The sequence below is a fragment of the Quercus lobata genome, chromosome 5, assembly GCF_001633185.2.
Source record: "Quercus lobata isolate SW786 chromosome 5, ValleyOak3.0 Primary Assembly, whole genome shotgun sequence".
Lineage (NCBI taxonomy): Eukaryota > Viridiplantae > Streptophyta > Magnoliopsida > Fagales > Fagaceae > Quercus > Quercus lobata.
The window spans coordinates 39816551-39837783 of NC_044908.1; the positions used below are offsets into that span (position 1 = coordinate 39816551).

The 21233-nt window shown below is 33.9% G+C and overlaps 2 protein-coding genes, 1 long non-coding RNA gene and 1 other non-coding gene across 6 annotated transcripts; 2 read left to right on the forward strand and 2 right to left on the reverse strand.

Annotated features, from left to right (window-relative positions):
* The first annotated feature begins 806 nt into the window (after positions 1–806).
* LOC115991581 lies at positions 807–3786 on the forward strand. Of its 2 annotated transcripts, none has more exons than XR_004092232.1 (2): positions 807–984; positions 3158–3786. It is a non-coding gene; the product is annotated as an uncharacterized LOC115991581 (long non-coding RNA). The 2 variants fall into 2 exon arrangements; XR_004092231.1 differs by having other exon boundaries at positions 3565–3786.
* LOC115993386 lies at positions 845–947 on the forward strand. The gene has a single exon (XR_004092930.1). It is a non-coding gene; the product is annotated as a U6 spliceosomal RNA (small nuclear RNA).
* Positions 3787–4239: 453 nt separating the features above from the next.
* On the reverse strand, positions 4240–13252 carry LOC115991580 (general transcription and DNA repair factor IIH subunit TFB2). Its single transcript, XM_031115386.1, has 15 exons — positions 12864–13252; positions 12310–12477; positions 11377–11445; positions 10676–10769; positions 10388–10488; positions 10224–10269; positions 10080–10139; positions 9896–9964; positions 9514–9597; positions 9314–9397; positions 8281–8366; positions 6451–6541; positions 5037–5117; positions 4735–4809; positions 4240–4661 (listed from the first exon to the last, which is right to left on the reverse strand). Exons 1-15 carry the CDS (start codon positions 12974–12976, stop codon positions 4524–4526), a joined length of 1359 nt encoding a protein of 452 aa, XP_030971246.1. The 5' UTR covers positions 12977–13252; the 3' UTR covers positions 4240–4523.
* Positions 13253–16120: 2868 nt separating this feature from the next.
* LOC115988878 lies at positions 16121–21233 on the reverse strand. 2 transcript variants are annotated; one of them, XM_031112505.1, is made up of 5 exons: positions 21040–21233; positions 20106–20159; positions 19240–19343; positions 17988–18026; positions 16121–16537 (listed from the first exon to the last, which is right to left on the reverse strand). In XM_031112505.1, the coding sequence occupies exons 1-5, from the start codon at positions 21113–21115 to the stop codon at positions 16508–16510; spliced, it is 303 nt and encodes a 100-aa protein (XP_030968365.1). In that variant the 5' UTR covers positions 21116–21233; the 3' UTR covers positions 16121–16507. The 2 variants fall into 2 exon arrangements, with proteins under 2 accessions (XP_030968365.1, XP_030968364.1); XM_031112504.1 differs by lacking the exon at positions 16121–16537 and adding an exon at positions 16669–17222 and having other exon boundaries at positions 21040–21224.

The following is a 21233-nucleotide window of genomic DNA, read 5'->3' on the forward strand; positions in this document are numbered from 1 at the left end:
AGTTATTAGATACAGTGTGTTTTGGCCAAAAAATTTTGTTCCCTAGTTAACCGGTATGATTTTCCCTTATTTCACATCAGCTTAAATTACAATGTGTTTCTCTAAATTTTGGCCGATATGATAATTTCAACCAATATGTGAGTAATACATCAACTTTTTTCTCTTGTTCGTTTGTTTTTAAATTTTGTTCTCAGAATATAAAATTTTAATTCTTTTTTTTCTTTTTTGAGAAGAATGTAAAATTTGAATTCGATTGTTCTATTTGATATTATTGCCATGAGCAAATTTAAACAATATGAGCTATTGATTTTATTCATCATTTTTTTTTTTCCTTTGATTTGATATTTGAAATTTGGTCTATTCTACTAAGGTGTTAGGTCATGCTAAATTAATGAACCCCTTGCTATGTAATGAGATTTAGAAACTTTCTTAATATGTAGTATTCTAAGAACACGTATTATTTGGTTTTGAATTGATAATTTAGTTGGTATGAAACTATGTGATGAAGATTATGTATATTTATTTTGTGTTTATAACTTTACGTAGACTGAGCTATTGATTTTCTTGCATCATTCGTATCATACTGGATTTTTTTTTTTTTTTTTTTTAAGAGAAATAACAACATTGTAATTTAATGTTTCCTATTTTCAAGAAAAGAAAAAAGTTAAAAAAAAAAAAAAAAAAAAAAAAAGGGTCTTTCGGTCATGGCCCAAACGTTAACACGTGTGGAAGCCCAAAAGCTAACTAAACGGAGCCAAATTCCAGTTAGGAGCCAACCAATCCCACATCGTCTAGTTACACAAAGCTATGACTCTTTATAATAAACAGCAAGGCAATTAAGCTTGTCCCTTCGGGGACATCCGATAAAATTGGAACGATACAGAGAAGATTAGCATGGCCCCTGCGCAAGGATGACACGCATAAATCGAGAAATGGTCCAAATTTTTTTCTTCTTTCTTCCAATTTTCGCCTCTTGCTCATCAGGTAAGCTGCTCGTGCTAGTTTTGGATTCCAAGTTAAATCAATTTGGATGGGTTTTTTTTTTTAGCTACAATTAGTCAAACTCTCTTCAAATTTGTTACATTCTGCAATTGGGTTCACCATTTTTTACAAACCCTCAAACTTGAAACTTAATTGGGTTCACGCCTTTTTATAGGATATCCTCAAAGTTGACATCTTTGTTAATAATTAGTTTAATTTTTTCCTTCTTTTCTGCAATCTACAAATTGTATTTTTTTGCGCCTCTTTTTTACTTCAGAACATTATAATATGTAGAGGAATCTTGAGCCTTGCTAGTTTTTCCACTTTAATACTACAGCTTGAAAGTTATTTTTCCCCACCCTTAAAAAAACTGTTGAGTGAGCTTATGATTATAATAGGACCTCCATCATATGAAACCTGTGAATTGCACTTAGATTGGAATATAGAACTTCCTCAGGTGAATTTCAATGCTGAAATATCCTTTTCTTAAAGTCTGGTTGTTCAAAGCCATATATTTCTTTGCATTTAAAAATTCAAAAATAAAATACATATGAAAGATAGTAAAACCCCAATTTGTAGTTTTTCCCCTGTCCAGAAAAGAGAAACAAATGATGACATTATGCCCAGCCCATTGAACACATGATCACTTCTTTCAGTTGGCTCTCAATGAAGCTAACCAAACTGATTGGATTTACAATTGAGTCTGCGTCGAAGGTCATAGAGTGATTATAGGCTAAGCCATTTAGCCACAGAAAATTCTAAAGCCCACACGGTGAAGTTTCCTAAATACAAGGTCATTAGCATTCCCCTTCATGAAGTCCAAGGTATAGGTAGAACCCTTTGTGAGGGTTGGAGTGATTAGGATTCTGGAGTATTGTTTGAAGTCTTATGTCTGTATCTCACCATCCTTATGAGTTATGACAGAACATTGGTATAGTCGATGTTTGTGTTTGATTTGGCTCTTCATTTAGATGCACTCGTAGTTTTTGAGAAATGCCATGGAAATTGATTGTTAACTGGCAGGTTGCCTGCAATTGAAATGAAAAAATTTAGTATTAAGTGACAGTTTAAGTGATTAAATAACCTTTTCTGTTTTCCTAAATGTCTGGTTGGGAAGTTCTAATTTGGTGTTTACATGCTTTGGATAGTTGATCTAGGCTCCAGACAAGTCTTGGTGAATGGTGACACTAGTGGAATATACAGTTTTAGTGTGATCTCCATTTGGGCAAAGATTTATGGTTTAAACCAATACTTAAACTCTTTATTAGGCTAGAATTTTCTTATTTATGAATGCTAGCTTGGATCATCATGCTTTAAGAACTTGCTTTAGTCAACTGCTTCTGTAGCTGGGGTAGTGCAAACATTCTAAGAAGCTGCTAAAAATTTGTCAACAAATTAAAGAAAGAAAGGAATGAGTGAATAGATATATGAAACCAAGAAATCAGCTATACAATATGGTAGAGGTAAATTTGCTTGTCAAAGTTCACTATGCTGATGAACGTATGATGTGCCTAATTTCCTCAGATCACTTGATATTTTGATTTTCATTTTAAAGAGAGGGGAAAAATTATGATATTTTTCCCATTTAGGAAGGCAGAAAGATAACATAAGATTCCTTAGTTTTCCCTCCTACAGATTAGTGAACTATCTATGTCTTATTACTGTTACAACTCTAATTGTTAGCTCATTGTATTTTTCTTTTATATTTTGTTGCCGTTTTTATTTTGCATAAAGCGTCAAGACTCCTTTATGTTATCAACCACCATTGCTGCACAGATCAAACCCTTTTTTAAATATCATTTCAAGTTCCCACATCAAACCCTATGGAGTCAAAAAGTTAAGTCCGTGTAGCCAATTGGTGGCCAAATTTCCTGACAAGGGATGTATCCGTGAGGTCTCGTCACAACTATAGAAAGCGCTCATCTTAGTGTGATATCCTGTCTAGGTCATGCACATATGCGAAGAAGCTCAGTTAGGCCAAGTGGGGTCCTAGATGTTGCCTTGAAGTAAATTTTCTACTGCACAACAACTTGAAATTGCAAGGATGATCAGTTGTTTACATTTAGCTAAAGCTTATTTCAGCCTCTTCCTGGACTACACTCTTTTCACATTAGTGTGTTAGTAAATGAGAAGATGTTAAACTCAATAAAAAGGTCATATGAATTTACTAGTGCAGGTGCTGGTTGGGTATACATAATTTCCTTTGCACGTGGAATGGAGTCCCCTTACCCCAACCCAAGTGCTATTCCTTCACAATCACCAACTTGCAAAAGAGCCCTCCTCTTCCTGAGTATATAATCAACCTTGCAATTTTGCCAATGTTGCTGCACATCTAAAGCTGGTAGTGGGCAATAGGCACAACAAAACTTTTAACTTGAGACTGCTTTCAACCAGGATGGTATTAAATTTGAACTGGAGGAAGAATGGATGGTGATGTTTGCAATCCTCTTTGGTTGGATGAGACTCAAAAGTCTGGATTCTCGAGTTGATTTGTTAAGGAAAATTTGTGACTAGTAGTAACTAATAAGCTTTCGTAAAAATTAGATAGAATTTACTTGTGAAGTTTTAAATTATTACCTACAGATGACATTGATGTGAAGAGGAATGGCAGGGAAAGCATTGCACGAGCCATGCTAAGAAAGAGAGCGGTCTGCTTGATGTTTGATTGCATTGTTGTTTTGGCACTCGTAAGGAGTGTAAAGCTATTGGGATGTGATTAAGATGTTGAAATAACACACACATGAGAACTTTTTGTGTTTATATATGCTTGTCTTTTGGTAGTCTATTGATTTTGCATTTTGAATTCTTGTAGAATGTATTATAAGTTTATAACATAACGCATTTTAACTAGTATCGTCCACTAGTGAGTATTGAATGATCTCACCCACAAGGTTTCCACTCTTCCTATAAAGCGAGGAAATACAATTTGAAGTAAAACTTATTGGTCACAGACCTCCCATTCATTATTGTGAATCATATCAACCTATATAATGAACTTACATTAACCTTTTTTTTTTTTATCTAAAAAATATCCTTCCTTTATTTTGTCTAAAACGTATTGTCTATTTTCATTAAATACGAGATTGACTCCAATAAGCTGTATCCACATCACAAGTAGCAGAATGATCATCCTGTCTGCCTTCCCCACCGACACCACCCCCCCCCCCCCCCTCTCTCTCTCTCTCTCTCTCTCTCTCTCTCTTCACCCGACCTTCACAAATCACAATTCCTGAGAATTTTCAACACGAAAGAATGTTGGGATTTGAAACTCAACTCATTTTATAGAGTACAGCATTTTTACAATCTGATTGCAGTGTAGAATTAATCCTCTCCATCTTCAGTATATTCACAGCATTTTTCCATGATGCATGACTCAGTCTTTATTGGTAAATCCAACATAACTCGAGCAAAAAGGAAGAATCTGATATCCGACAGCCCCAGAATGTACACAAACCATGTAGCACGTTCCATGTATATTGCTCTACCTGACTGCTTGTATTGCCAGTAATTCATCATCAGGAAAAATTGTAACAATATCTGGCCTACTGCTTTTGACCACGTAAATGGTCTCGCATATGGATGTGTATTTCTGCCTTGACCACAAGACGCATACGTTTTGAATCCTCCCATAGCAACCCATTCCACTCTCGTGCGTGGTCACAAGCAGCCTCAAAAATTTCCTGTCAGACAAAAGACAATCAGATCCAGTGATGGGAATATGAAGATGAACAGATCACTCTAAGATATTTTTACCCTAGAAGGAAATTCATCATAATAATGTGCAGGATTCATCTCAACCCTATTCAGATCTGATTCCCACAGCCTAATCTGCCACAGAAGAGTGCATTTCAAAATGTCAGAAGACAAAGAAAAACACGGCAATTCTAATTGCAATAACTAAGAAATTTCAGGAACTTTGTTGTTAAGTAAAATAGCATGGTCAAGTCTGCTTTTAATGGACTGCCGGTGGTTACATAGAATCACATAAATTGAATCACAAGAAAGGAGCTACAGTATATTTGTTAAATACAAATATGAATATAGAGAACTGAAACCTGATCTGTGACATTTTCTGGTACAGTTGGTATTCTCTCTGCTACGCGAGGATGAGCATTCTGCTGAAGAAAAGAAATTATCTGCGAATATAGTTCAGGAGTTAATTGAAGCAAAATATCTACCAGAAAGACAAAATAATGAGGGAAAAGATATTAACATTTTAGCCTTCCAATATTGCAGAACCAGTACAAATGCAACAACACTTTTGCCCAAAAGAATACCAAAATTAATGTGAAAGTAATTTGTGGGTGCATCTTAAGAAAGGGAGGAATGTAGCAAGGTGTTTTGTCCATGTGCCAACAAGTTTTTTTTTTTTTATTTAAACAATTGAACCTGCCTATGTCTCTTCCATGGTGGTACAATAGTACAAACCACCAACAGATCAAGACACCTACATTATGTGCATGTTGAAAAGAGCATACCATTGTAGCGATTTTGAGCATTTGACCATCTCTTGGATATCCTCATTGCTAATAGTTATATTCCACTTATTTGTTATAGATTATTCAACCTAATAGGCAATATCTTTCAAGCCATAAGAAATGTTGTCACAATCCCTAAATAGCCATTACAATTTATAGAGTTGACTGAAGCACTGATGTGAAAAACAGCGCTGTGCTTGTGTCAGACAAGGATACTGAGCCAACAGGCAGACGTCTGTGTCTAGTACATATCCAGAAAGAAAAAAATAATAATAATTGGGACTCGGCCCCAACACAGTCAAGACAAGGCTACATAAAAAATTGAGAAAAAAAAAAAAGAAACGAAATAAACAAAATTTGAAGCCTCAGATCTTGTTGGATCTCCATTCCAACTACTCATAATGGTCAGATTGGCATAGATTTCACTGGTGCATCTTCGACTTTATACCCAATTGATTGTTGCTTCTCTCTAATTGTTACGGCTGTGGGTGGTTCTTATATGGAGTATATAGTGCAAAGAACAGTGACGAAAGATAATATTTAAGAAAATGTGGTGACAATGAGAGAAAGAGAGACATTGGCCACAAGAGAGAAATAATAGAAGATCCATATTCCCAAGATAATTTCGTCACAAGCAATGATTCTTCAAATAATTTTCCAATTGAAACTAAAAAAATTGACAAGCAGTAAGATCCCAACATGTCAATTCAGATTGACCAACATGCAACTTCCTAAGTGAAATGGTTAAATTAGCCTCAGTTAAAAGGTACTTGTGGGTTTGGATTAACTTATTCGGGCAAAGGATGAAAGAAATACAAATTACTTTATTGTAAACTAAAAGGATGATTGGACAGGCAAACAGGGACGTGGACATAGAAAAGTTTGAGTGGCATACAATAATCCATAATGCTAATCCAATTAGTTGGGATTAAGACTAAGTTGAGTTGTAAACTAAAAGGTAGATGAGAGTGGACTAGAAATCAAAACTTGCCTGATCTGCTGTAATACCATTTTCGAAAGCATTATACAAACTTTCTTTTGTGATTGCTCCAACTATAAGATTCGGAAGTTGATACTCTACCCTGCATATATAAACACAATACTTTTCATCTCAGAGATGATTAACATATATAAAAAGACCACCTGGATTCTCAGGCAAGCAGGATGGTGATAAAGATCGAAGTGCATAAATAATAAGTGGTCAAACTCCACTGTATAAACAGATATAGGCAATTCAAGTCATAAATTCCATTAAAGTAATACAAAGGAGAGATAGTTGATTTTTAGACAAAAGACAATCTATATCCCATGATTAAAAATAAAAAAAAATATATAAATTGATATCATAACAGCTATTTATCAACACTCAGTATTTCTAGATTTTTTTTTTTTTTTTTTAAATGACTTCAAATAGCCATAAAAATCATTTTTGGGGTTGGTCATGGATCCTCAACAAACTAGCTAGGGTTGGCCATATGAATTCTTTTTTTCTATTCTATTTTATTCGAAGTACTTCCTTAGTTAACATGTTCTTTTTTCCTACTTCTATTAACGTTAATTTTGGTCTTCCTTTATCTTTTTTCACTCCATTAACTTGAATCAACTCACTCTTTTTCACAAGTGCATAAATCACTCTTTTCTGAAAATGATCAACTATCTCAAGCGACTCTCCCTAATTTTTTCATCAATAGGGATCATCCCTATCTTTAAATGAATTTCCTCATTTTGAATTTTGAATCTTATCTTTTCTTGTATTTCCAGTTATCCATCTTAACATTCTTATTTTGAACTACACTCATTTCATGAATATTGCTTCTTAACAACCCAAAATTTAGTACCATAAAGTCTAGCTAGTCCTATAGCAATATTTAAAAATAAAAAATAAAAAAAAGAAAAAAAACCTAATAGGTATTCAACTATCACACAATACTCAATCTCTCCATCTTTGCGAATTATTGCACCAAGATGTCAAAGACTATAGCTCTTTGGTGTCTTTTGACTATTAAGTCTTATAGTACAATTATCTTTGTTTCTACTTGTTATTGGACTTACATTCCATGTACTCTATTTTTATTCTACTTAACCAAGGGACTTCCTCTTGAATCGATTTAGTGAACTCATTCGTCGCTAGTGCAAAAGAGATATGGACTTAATGTCAATCCTTGATGCAAATGTCTAAACTCAACTGTGATGCCTCCACTTGTTCTCATACTAGTTGCAGCTCCATCATACATATCCTAAATCAACTTAATAAATTTAGAGGAACTCATTTCTTTTTCAAAACCCACCACATAATTTCGGTAGGGACTGTCTCATATGCTTTCTCTATGTCAATAAAAACCTTATACAGATCCTATATTTTTCCATTAGACATTTAAGTAAAGGAAATAGCATTCATTGTGGACCAGTGACCACCCTAGCATATAACTAAATTGATTCTCCAACATTGTTGTTTTGCATCTTAAGTTCTTAACCCATGTTCAGTTACTCTCTATCAAAGTTTCATAGTGTAACTCCTAAATTTAATTTCACAATAATTTGTAAGGTTTTAAATATCTCCACTGTTCTTGTAAATCGGTACCATATTCATCTATTCCTCCTCCCAGTACTTTTAGACCTCATCCAGTGATAATTGAAAAGATAACAACAATCTCATAAAACACTTTAATACCATTCTAACAGTCTTATTAAAATTAATAAACCCACAAATGAAGCTTGCTTAGGAGAAAACATTGAACCCAAAAAAAAAAAAAAAAAAAAAAAAAAAAAAAAAAAAAAAAAAAGACTACCAGAACCCTATCAAGCAAATTGCCTGGCATACCTTGAGAAAAGACGTAGAATTTCACAATGCAACTTTGAAGTAGAGTACGCATACAACCTAAAATTTGTTTCCACAACAACAAATCCCTGCGCAAAGAGAGAAGAAGCAAGAGCCTAAATATTAATTTACAAATTTTTATCCACTACATATTTATAGAAGTGAGGACTGAGGAGAAAAAGACTATTATAATACAAGCTGAACAAGGGAAAAGAAATATAATCAAAGTGACAACAGGATTTTATCAAGTCTAAGGTTTATATGAGACAAAAAAGATTCACAGGAAGAAAATTATAACAGGCAGAAGCTCTCAGATAAATGACTCACTGTATGATGAACAAAATAGCTCCAACAAACCCAATCCATCCTATCAATCAGTTTTCAGGACTGTGAATGCCAGAGAGGCTAAAAATCCAAAATAGCTCAACAACAGAAAATGATGGTAACTACTAATCAGTTTTCAGGACACCATCGTAGAAAATGATGGTAACTACTAATGGTGCCAACAAATAATAGCAAGGACAGATATTCAATTATATAAATTTTACATTAAGAACATCCAAATCCCATGTTCATAGAGATATAGGATTTGTGATAATCTATTTCTGCCTTCTCCAACAAGTTTTCTGTACTGTTTGTGGCTATAATGGTACAAAAGAAGAACTGATGAACAAATACAATCAGTTTTGAGGCTTCATTGTAAAATAGAGCAACACCAGGCTAATTGCAGGAGCTAGTGGGGCGCAAGACATGTACACAGAGGATATTACAGAACCAAGCCAGCAAGAGCATACAGGCACAGGTAACATACCCTTTGTCACAAATCAAAACAATAATGCCAACCATATGCATAGAAAGTGTAAGTTGGTTATTGTCTTCTACTCAGGAGTAAGGTTATCAACTGGGAGACAGTGATATCACAAACATACAATAATGATGAGTGGAATCAAATGCAACCACAAAGACAACGGCAGACAAACAACAAAGGATAAATCTATTGATCGAACAATAATTCCTGACTTCACAAAGAACATACTTGTTTCCGTGATGATGAATCTGTTAAGCTCACTGAAAGATTGGTAGCTAATTTAGTAGGTATAAACCAACTCTCTTTCCTGCCCTGTACACGACACCAAAAGAAAGAAAGAAAATCAAACCTCTTGCAAAGCAACTATTGATCTTTATATGAGGGATAAATGGCACATTCTACAGCAAGAATAGCAGAAAACAGAATACCTGCTGAAGTTTTACCAACCCCAAGTCTGTTAGGTCCTTAACCGTATTCCTTTGAACTTCAGTCAATGTGTTACTATTATATGCCTAAAACACAATAAAAGTGAACAACATTACACCAAGGTGAGATATGCAATAAACAATAAACTTCTTAGAAAGAAGGCAAAAAGGCCTCGAAATATAACATAAGAAAAAGAAAAGATACAGTTATTTTTCTTTTATAATAGGTGAAAACAACTCACAGATGTGCATATGAGAATCTGTAATCTCACTCTTCACCCTTTCTTTACAGGGGCAGTAGATGTTATTTGGTTCAAAGTCCATTCTCACAAAGATACAAAAACTATTAAAGCAACACTAAGGTACATCAAGGTATATGTAATACCTCACCGGTGACATGAAAGCTAAGCTCTAATAGGAATGAAATTAAATCAGCTGGATCCACACCTCGCTCCTGAAACAAAATTAGAAAATCCAGATATAAGATGGAACACTGGTATTAGAGATGGGGAACTATTAAACAAAGGAACTGGGAAGTGAACTACCAAAGTAAATCTCACTATCCATACCTCAGAATTAGAGATGTATTCTCTGATGATGTACCAAAGTTGTGCATTGGTGTCCATCAGCTGTATTTTGCACAGATAAAAAATAATTTCAAGTAAAACACAACATAATAAGTGCAAGCAGCTCATGAATCATAAGATGCATACCAAGAACTGGAAACCACTATCAGTTAATCGCGGAGCTTCTTTATCCCTGTACAAATGCACATACACAGCACAATACCAGATATAAGGCACAGTAAGCCCATACTACACAACAAACAGGGGAATGTAAAATGACTGCAAGAAAATAAAATAATACGAGAGAAGACCTTTGACTCAAAAGGCCTCTCTGGAAAACTTTCATCATGGAAGAGCTGATATTCGATGGCCTTTCAGCTTGAGCCGAGCTTATAAGTTGGAGCAAGAAACACTAATTTAACACAATAGCAAGTCACAAGAGAGTCTAGCTTTAATCAAGAAACTGAACAACGGGTAAATTCAAAAAGTGAAATTAATTTCACTCACACAGAATAACATGGTGAATAAGAGTCAGAGAAAATTTTCAAATACATGCACAAATAAAACAGACAACAGAAACATATAGTTGAGCTTCACACCTCCCATTGTCCAATGGCATACACATCAAGTTCCTCCACGCTTGGGAGCCTCACGGTTATGTTAGAAGGCATTGGTTCCCTTGGCAAAACTTCACTGCCATATCAAATAATAAGGTCACGTGCCAAATAAGATTAAAACATCTTGAGCACTGTAATTAGCCAAACATAATTGAATGCAGGATCATATTTTTAATTTTATTTATGCCATTGATAAAATAAGATTTTAGGCATTCAATTTAAACTAATATGGTAACTCTAACAACCTATAAGCAATCTGAGGCCATAAATTAAATACATTCATGACCAAACATGGCAGCAAATGGTGAAAGTAAAAGGAAAAAGAGCAGTGCATGTTATATTTTACAAAGCTACACATCCAAGGTTGTGATTTGTATTCTATGGGGGTTGGATGGAGGAAAAACAGGAAAAGAAGGTTTCTATTTCATAGCTTTTGTCAAAACTTTACCCTGAGTTGAATCCTTTAGAACTCCACATTGTATCTAATAAAGATCATGTAATGCCTGTATGAGTGATGTACAGTATACATGAAACACGGTAGATTTATCTTATTTTCTGTAATTATTAGATTCTCAAGTCCCAAAGACCCACAACCCACAAAAGAATCCCCAAAGGAAAGAAACGCATTCATTTAAGCTAACTGATATAGAGAATAAAAGTCAGATTTATGAATCTAAACTCACCCATGTGTTAAAAGCTTTTGGAGGTTTGTCTGAAATGTTGGATTGATTTTGTAAGTTGTTTCCTTTCTCCTGCCAGTAAAACATGAAGTTCATAAACAATGCAGACAGAATAGATTTTGATTCAAAACTATACTCCAATAATTTAAAAATGATTATTAGAAAGATAATAGTAGTGAAAGTCATTTCAAGAGATATATACAAATTATATGGCACATTTATCAAAAACAAAAACATTCAAAAAAAAAAACTAAAAGACTGGAAAGTTGTGGCACTTTATAACTTTCAACAATATGCAACTCATATAAACGTACTTATAATTCCAAAAAAATTAAAATTAAAATGAAAGTGGACAACCTTTGGGAGTACTCACATTATGAGGGAGAACTGAAAAAATTATGTTTTCATTCTTTGAAGAAAAAAAAAGGAAGGTATGATGACATTTCAAGCAATGTCATGCAGTCAAGAGTAAATCTCAGAGATCAGGGAACACAAAACTGAAATCCAAACATGTTTTCTTTCTCATATCCCCAGTTTACCACAAAATAAGGCATTGCAATATGATGGGCAAGTGCATAGATGTCCAATGAAACTAAGTCAAACTCAAATATTTCACAGCCTTATTGTGAATGTTTTCATGGTACAGAAAATATTCCATCCTAAGAGGTAGTATATCCCAATAAATTCGTTTCTTGTTTCAATGTTTTAGGACAAATTTGGTTCTTATTGGAGTGAGAGGAGGGGGGGAGGGGGGGGGGGGGGGGAGAGATTAAAAGAAAAAAGGTTCTTAAAACAGTTAATCTCCTCGGCAATCTAACTCTTTTATTTCTAATCTCTCTTTTACAGTTTCAAATAAACAGGAAGACACCATATATATATCAACAAATTCTTCCATTTTCAAATGAAATGTTGTGTAAAGAGAAGCTGGCCGCATACCTGTCAACAGTTTCAGTGAATACCCTTAACTGAATCAACCTATCAATGGCAACTCTATGCTTGGAGGACCCATCTGGAAGTACCCACACCTCCATTGATTTGGCAGTTATCGGAGAATCAATGTATAACATTTGTAAAACATACTTCTTGGCCAAAGGTGGCAGAGACCTGAGAAACTCACCCAAACACAAAAAACCCACATATGTCTCAGAGAACTTGGCATTTGACATCAACTTCATAACCCATTCAGCAAAAAAACAAAATTTGCACAATAACTCTCTAGGACTGAATGCTACTGATGAATAAGGAGTTTCCTCTTGTTCTTGGTTTTTTTTTTTTTTTTTAATCGAAACATATTAACTAAAAATATCTAATCCCAACATCAGGAATTGATATTCAAGTCATTTGTGTGTATATGTATATATATAAATAAAAGATAAACTAGGTCTGAAGCAATCACATTAAAACTGAAGAAGCAAATAGCAACAAACCTCTAAAAGTAAAACCAAAGTGAATAAGCATAAGTGAAGTGAATGAAAGGGAAAGGGAGGGACCTGAGAATGGCTTCGCAGATGAAAGCGTTGTCGTAGAGCTTGTCAAGCTTCATGGCCGGCAAGGACGCCACCATGTCCATGAAATTCTTCGCTATTATCTTTACCTCTGGCATTCTGATCTCTCTCTCTCTCTCTCTCTCTCTCTATCGATCAAGCTTGCTTAGGGTTTTGAATGAAGCAAAAGGTTTTAAACTGTAGAAAAGTGAGAACTTGAGCGACCGATATCGTTTCGGAACTCTGACTTATGATGCTTCTCTTCTCATCACTGTAAGACTGTAACTCTTAAAAAGGTGTTCGTTCTATGTGTCCTGCACTCCAGCGTTAATTGCGAGATGGGGAAGAAGGAATTTTCCTTTTTTCTTTTTTCTTTTTTTGGTGAAAGAAAATTTACCACTGCTACATAAAAGCCGTAATTGCGTAGTGGCTATTTTCTTTATGACATGTTTTTTAATTTTTTTTAATTATTTTTTGAGTAAGAACAAGCTTTAATTAAACTTTATAAAAATATAAATAATTAGTCAAATTATTTTTTTTAAAAGCATGTAACACATGCATTCATGTATACATATAGATACATTTAAAATTAAACACAATTTTTATCATAAAATATAGATGATTAGTCAAATTATTATTTTTAAAGTAAACATAATTAGTCACATATTAAAATTCTTACCTAAATTTAATACTACTTATGATCATTTTTTTTCTTATAATTTTTAATAAAATAAAAAGTGTGGTGATTTTTATTTTTTTTATTTATTAACAAAACATATGGTGATTTTTATTGAGTATTTGTGATTTTTTTTTTTTTTTAATAGTTCATTGATATTAGATTCTTATTATTTTGCACTCATTAACTCACTTGACACAAAAATAAAAATAAAAAACTGAAGTACACACATGACACAAACTTAAGTCGATAATTATGATATAGTTTCCACATAAATTTAGACACATAACGCAAAATTAGATTATAATTTCAAATTCTAATTCAATTTTCTCTAATCTTTACCTATTAATATATATATATATATAGATGACTTATAAATTTGAATTTTTTTTTAGTTGTATGATTATGTTTTTTATGGTTTATTATATTGGACTTCTCGTTTTCTACACTAAATTAACTAATTTAGCACAAAAATTTAAAATTTTAGATTAAATGGGACACGTTGCGCAAAATTAAACTCTAATTGAAATTCAATTTTTACACTAAATTAACTCACTTGGCACAAAATTCTAGAATTTAGATTAGATGAGACACATGGCACAAAATTATACTCTAATTAAAATCCAATTTGAAATTTAATTGGATTTTCTCTCTGTTTTACCTATTATTATTATTATTATTATTATAGATATATAGATTGATATTTGATTAGTGATCACAATTCGACTTCCTATAACCGCTCTAAAAATAGGCCCTTATTAAGTGTGATATCAAATATCATAAAAAATTTGAGTGTCTTTCTTATTATCAATTAGTTTCGAGGTGGAGTGGCACGACTTATGATTCGACAAATGGTATCAAAACCAAAGTTATGATATCAAATGTCCAAAAAAAAAAAATTGAGCATCTTTTTCATCACCAATTGGTTTTGAGATGGAGTGGCACAACTCATGATTCGACAAATGGTATCAAAGCCAAAGCTATCAATTCTAGTCACAAGAATGTCATTTTAAGGGCGGGATTGTTGGGGCTCACAATTCAACATTCAATATTGCAATTTAGATTATGGAATTGATGCCCCCGACCACCCCCCCCCCCCCCCCCCCAAAAAAAAAAAAAACTGAAAAGATGTGTTTTATTCATGAAAAATCACACATCTTTATCAACATTAGCAAAGTACAACAAATGCATGGGATAGATTCAACCAAATCCTCGTAACATCAACCACAATTAAACAACCTAGGAGTGAATAGCCACTCACCTTTATGGTAAATTCTAAATTCCTTCAATAAAGACATAGAAGTTTGGGATTTTTTTTTTTTTCCAATTTAACAACAAAATGCTAACAATTTCGTTAGATAGCATCGTTTCCAAACTATTTAGGAAACTAACATCTCGAGCCTCTTAGACTCGAGTTCCATGTGGAACTTCCTTCAAACCCAAATATCCCACCGCAGACAAACCAACCCAGAGAACACAAAAAACAAATCCGGAGATAAACCAAACCAAAAAAACACAAAAAACAAACCTTTGGTGCCGAGATCAACAAACCCAAGCCACTCCAATGCCGAAATTGTTATTTTGGATTTGGGTTTTTGCTTCACGTTTGAGATCTTTATTTTAAGGGAAGAACTGTCTTGAGTTTTTGGGGCTTGGAAGCAAAGAGTGGAATGGCAGTGGAGGAAAAAAAAAAAAAAAAAGAAGATGGAGAGAAGAAAAATGGAGGGAAGAAGAAAGAAGTAGAAACTCGAGTTTCTTAAGCTCAAATTGTTAGAATAACTCGAGTCTAACAGACTCGAGATGCTAGTTTCTTAAATAATTTGGAAATGTTGCTAACTAACAAAATTGTTAGTAAAATTGTATTATTTAAAAAAAAATCCCAGAAGTTAGTACTTAATTGGCACGTATTATTGTTAATAGTGTTGTTGGTTTTGTCTATGACTGCACAAGGGGAAATGATAATTGGGTCGAGTTGAGTTAGGTATTACACCAGATGCAATAACTATCAATAGTTGGGATTGAGGGTAAAAAAAAAAGGGTAAAAAGTAAAAATAAAAAAAAATTAAATTAAAAAATGAAGAAGATGTTTATGAGTTGAGAGGAGGTAATTGTACGGCCTGATCCTAATCCCTATTGGTCACCAATTTGTCAGTCACCACTCACAAGTCAAGACCTATGAAGAGAAAAGGTCAAATGTTTCCGTTAAAGACACAATCAAGCAACAAACTATTCACTATGGTCGTCTCCTGGCAACTATTAGCAATCCTCTATTTCATTCACACTTCTCAAAATTACGATATAGCATTTGATACTAATTAAAAGCCATTGACGAACAAGCTTAGGTGAAGACAATCTTTAGTGAAACCATTTTTTTCTCATAACTAGAAAATTAATTAGCCGTGGCTGCTCAACCATGAACATGTGTTGTACACATCGCTATGTTGCCTTGCACTAAAGTAAAATCTCACTTTAACTCTAAGGATGGTTATATAACATTATAGTGATTATATAATGATAGATTACACCCTACCCTACCACCAAGGCAAGGATGACTTTACTCTAATGATAGTGATTGCTATAACAACATTTTACTCTACCATGACATTGTAGAATGTCGTAAATTGCTTGAAATGTCCATTGGGATCAATTTATAGTCAGAGGAGCGAGGAACTATTATCCACGCTGTATATCAGATCCAAATTGAATGAAACTCCTTGGTAATGTTTCTAAGCTGAGAGCTTAGGTTCTACAAAATAAACTCAGCACACAGTGCTGAAGTTGAAGCAGGGCTTTGCAAGAAATCCCACTACCTGGATGCTACTGAAATCTCCAATATCAGCATTGAGCACTACAATTATCATAAAGTAGGATTAACCTGACACACAATCACAATCCTTTGAGCAGTATAAGTGCAATATCTATTGCTGCAAAATTCTTTAACTTATCCAAGAAGCTTACAAACTGTCACCCCCATTTAGGATCCGTTTGGAATCTGCTTATTTTGCTGAAATTGAAAACTTTTTGTTAAAAGTACTGTAGATAAAGGTAAAAATTAGCTAAAATAGTACAATGTGATCCATGAATAGTACCAAAAAGTGCAGTAAGACCCATGAATAGTAACAAAAATATACTGAATAGTAAAATAAGTTGGCAAAAATAATCTTTGCCAAACGGACACTTAGTCAATGTATCTATTGAAGAACAGTCTAAATGTATCTATTGAAGTTAAAGAGATACATTCTAAGCTTTTCTTTGATTATATGATGAAACTTGCAAAAAGATCCATCAGTGACTTCTCTCTCATCAATATTGAAAGAGCCACCCACATTACACTGGTTATCCATGGTATGCTATCATAAGAAAAGGATTGAGTACCGGTTAAGTGACATGAAGCTCAAGGAAACTGATGAGGGAAAAGATGGATGAAGAAACTTGTGTTCCTGTAAACAAAAGGGGCCTAAGACTGAACTAATCTGCAAAAAGGATATTCCTCCAATGCTAAAAAATTGTCAGGGTATACATTTTGTCTTAAAATTATGCTTAGCTTCTCACTATGCAGAAGTGCTAGGAATGTCTTCAGCAGTCTCTATGTGATCAACAGATGGTCTAGTTGGCTTTGGAACAGGGGGGGGAAGCTTTAGTGGCCTATTCGGACGAACTTTATCAACTTTCTCCGAGTGCATATCAAACTGCAATTAAGAAAGTTCCCACTGGATTACATGGAAATTTTGTGAATTCCTCCATCTAATTTATGGGGAAAAACTTGAAAAATACTGCACTGAAATATTGATGATTGTCCTGTAGCAGCCAGAAGTTATGGAAATTATGCAAACAAAAATCCCAATACATACACCTATATGTATGCAAGGTTTATATATGTGTATGTGGTTTTCTTTGTATTTATTTTCTCCCCAGATTTGATAAAATGTGTACCATACTAGTCCTCAAAATTATAGCATCATATGAACTAATCAATTTATTGTGCATCTCTTGCAGTTGTGCAGATGGGGATATGTGAGGGAGGACAAAGGAAAACAAGGGAGGGGAAGAGGAGGAATATTCATTCAATTGCTACCCAAATGTTTGCAACCAAGCTAATTATAATACAGGATTTAATTATATCAAACTAGGGCATATATGCATAATTAAGCAAGGTCATCAAATTGACATTAAATGTAGTTAGACTATTGAGCCCATTGACTATGCAAAGGACACTGTCCAGGCAAAAGTACCTGGCCAATGGACATTGAGAAGGAATTACATAAAAAGATTATTACAATTTCAAAGAAACCTTTCATATTTAATCCTTTTTAAGACACGCAATCATAAACATGATGCAACGCCAATTTCAAAGAAGCATAAAGATCTCAACTGGAGAACCAACAATCTCAAGCTTAATAGATTTAAAATCTTCACTAAAACCAAATGCTTAACTCATTGAGAAAAAAACTAACCTTGTACCCACAGCCAGATACACAAGCATGGAAACATTCCTGTATACAGAAACAATCAATATTCAAAGAATTGATAAGATAATCACATTCAACCATGTTCGTGCTCTTTTCTTCCATGTTATGCATTTCCATAATCTAAAAATTTCAAGAATGTTAGCAGAACATCAAGGACAACCACAAAGTTCCACTAGATATATTTTAGTATGTGGTTCGTACAATGCATCAAGAATTATATTATTATTCAAACCTTAAATTCCAACACTAACAGCATTTCCAAATAAAAAGAATAATAATTGTGAAATCTTAATACTGGCTCTCCCCTTCAAATCCAGAGCCTAGGAATTCATGCATAAATTAGAATGTCTTAAACTTACAATCATAAAGTAAAGCAACTTAATCTGTTGAATATGCTTTATCAAAAAGAGCACGAATTACAGTTAGGTCATTAGTCCTTTTTCTTACAAACTTTTGCATAAACTGGGGCTGTTAAAAAGATCTCATAAAAAGTCATTAATTCCAAGACAAAGATAACCACAAAGTAAAAGGCATCCAACTTTCTGGTGTTGTAGCAAGGAAAAAAGGAAAGATCAGACAGGGCAGCACCCCATGTCAAGTCTGGGATTAAAATGCATTTAAAAAATGCACCCCAATATGCAATTAAACTCATTTGACTGTCCCTCGAGCAATCTCACAAGGCACCACCATGTCACTCAAAATCTTTTATCAATTGCACACACCACCATATCACTTCAATTTTATAATGTTGCTCAAATCCTCTTCTCAGGCAGTCAAATTATTTGGATCTTGCAAGAGTTAAAGACCAAAAGTTACAAGGACTTTTTGTGCCTACAAGTTCTGAACTTCTAAAATTTATCTAGTGTCTGTACTTACTGTATTATTATTGTTCTCTACTTCCCCCCAATTGACTTTCAAATTGCAAATTTAAAACAAGCAGTGCCACCATTGGCCATTATCTTCCATTGTAGCCATAGAACATCTTCAAATTGAATATGATTGTTACATATTCCATTTTTGATTGAAAATTAAAAATTACAAACAAACTAGTATGTATGAGTACTTTAATAACCAAAGAGAAAACCAAAGAGGATGAATGCCCATCTTCAGCAGGCACCCTTATGTGAAGGCTTTTAACTATAACAGCAGTATAAATATTAAAATTTAACTGCAGCATTCAGTGTAATGAAAAAAGGGAAATAAAATGTGAAAGAACCACAGGTGAAAGACGAAGTACCTCTGAGTAGGTGGAATGTCCAGGAGAACGGTCAATGTAGGAACTCCATTGGTGGTCCTTTAATACAGGGTCCTTATAGCATATCTCATTGCACTCCTCCAAGCCTGGACATGCAATACTCTTATCATATCAGGCTAACAAACAAGTATAAAGAAAATATTGATTCCATGTATACACTCCTTTTGTGTTGGCAAACTAACTCTCCAAACCAATGATTCATTACATATAAAGGTTTAATCCATGGCTAGATCGTTCAATTAAGAAATTGATGAGCTAAAGTGAACCAAGAGTTTTTGAAGTCATAATTTTCAAGATGCAGGCTAAGCCACATGCTAGTGGGCTTTGTAGCCCAAAAATTCTCCCCTTTAAATAGAGAATTCTAGTGCACAATGCCATCATATTCATAGGAAATTTACGGAATTTTGAGGACTAACCCATAGTGTATCTAACTGGTGGCCCCTAGAAACCAGTGCCCAATCCAGTCCCCCCTCTCCCCCTCTCACTCTGAGAAAAGAAGGCTAACTTTGCATGGTCCATTATTGCGCATCACTTCAATAAGTTCGCATGTTTTATATATATTTGATCAGTGTTAAATGAAAGTTTCATTATTGTTAACACATCATAATAATGAAACTTTCTCATCAAAATCCCTTTGTAAATGGATCCAAACTGCAGTGCTAAATATACCAAATTTTTTATCCAACTTAACTACCACATTGACACCTGAAAAGATTTCAATAAAACTCCAAATATTTGATGCACAGAAGGAATCAAAAAAGTAAAAAGCTAAGAAACAACAAAGTCTGGCAATGTCAAACCGATCAGCTTGAGAAAACTGCAGCACAAACAAGAAAAGTAAAACTTACATTCTTCCCATGTCTTTACATCAGCATCACAGCCCTTTTTGCAAAATACACGCCCTACAAGAACCCATGTTGGACCCAATTCAGTAATTATAGATTTTAAAAGGGCAATAAAAAAATAAAAAAAACAGTGCTAATCATGATTCCAAAGGCAAAGCAATGCAAACCCAACATATTCACAAAGGTTAATGGGAGGAAAGCATTTCAAAATTCACCCAAAGATCCCTACAACAAGCATTAGTAAAGAAAAATGACAATATAAACGCAATGAATATCATAAATACTTTACAATCATTGCAAGAAAGTGCCAAGTAGAATGAAATCAGATCATCTAAATATTTACTCCTTCAGTTAGAAATTGGTCCAAATCTTTACCTAATTAATGTTTTTTAAAAATATATATATTTATATGTTGCAGTTTTAAGATATAAATATTTTTCTACTTTGTATGTGTGGTCATTTAGTAACCAAAAAACTCATCATACATGTACTCAAAATTAAACTCGGTACACATTTTGAAAAATCAATTTTTTTTACAAGCGGGCTAGGGGAATTCAAACCTTGGTTCTCCTCATAAGGAAGACCAAGCAATGATACTGACTTACAAGACACTTGACTACATTTCATACGCTTGCGTTCCAAGGAACAACACGCGTGCTTATTGCACATGTACATTCCCGTATTGTGTGATCCTTGCTACAATGTGTTACAATTCAAATTCAATTCTAACTAACTACACCCACTTCCAAATTTAATGATGAATTAGACTCATTTTTTTCTCTAAAAATTTTGACTTTTTTATTTTTATTTTTTTCCATTTTATTTTATGGAGAGGACATTGTCTGCGTTACACTTACACATAGTGATAGAGCGAGCAACAAGAATTATATAGAGATCAGAGAAAAAAGGAATAGAGAAGGAAGTGTTGAATAATTACATGGAATCTGCATCAGTGCAGCGTATTTGTTGGTGCACTGGTTTCCGCAAGGCGACGCCCACTGCTGTGGTAACATTCTCTTTCTCTCTCTTCTTCTTCTTCTTATTCTCACCTAACTCTCAAGGCAAGGCAGAAGAAAATGGAACAGTGTTGCTTAAAAGTTCTCCTCTTTATGTGAGGCTATTTTCGTCATT

Bases quoted from the DNA above. Each gene is read 5' to 3' on its own strand.
- LOC115991580 (XM_031115386.1), bottom strand. From the start codon at position 12,976: ATGCCAGAGGTAAAGATAATAGCGAAGAATTTCATGGACATGGTGGCG. The intron at 11,446-12,309 runs GTATGCGGCCAG...TTTTACTGGCAG, and splicing joins TTCACTGAAACTGTTGACAG to GAGAAAGGAAACAACTTACA. The intron at 10,270-10,387 runs GTCTTCTCTCGT...GCATTTGTACAG, and splicing joins AGAGGCCTTTTGAGTCAAAG to GGATAAAGAAGCTCCGCGAT.
- LOC115988878 (XM_031112504.1), bottom strand. From the start codon at position 21,115: ATGTTACCACAGCAGTGGGCGTCGCCTTGCGGAAACCAGTGCACCAAC. The intron at 20,160-21,039 runs GTAATTATTCAA...GGGTTCTTGTAG, and splicing joins TGCACTGATGCAGATTCCAT to GGCGTGTATTTTGCAAAAAG. The intron at 19,344-20,105 runs GTAAGTTTTACT...TTGCATGTCCAG, and splicing joins TGTAAAGACATGGGAAGAAT to GCTTGGAGGAGTGCAATGAG.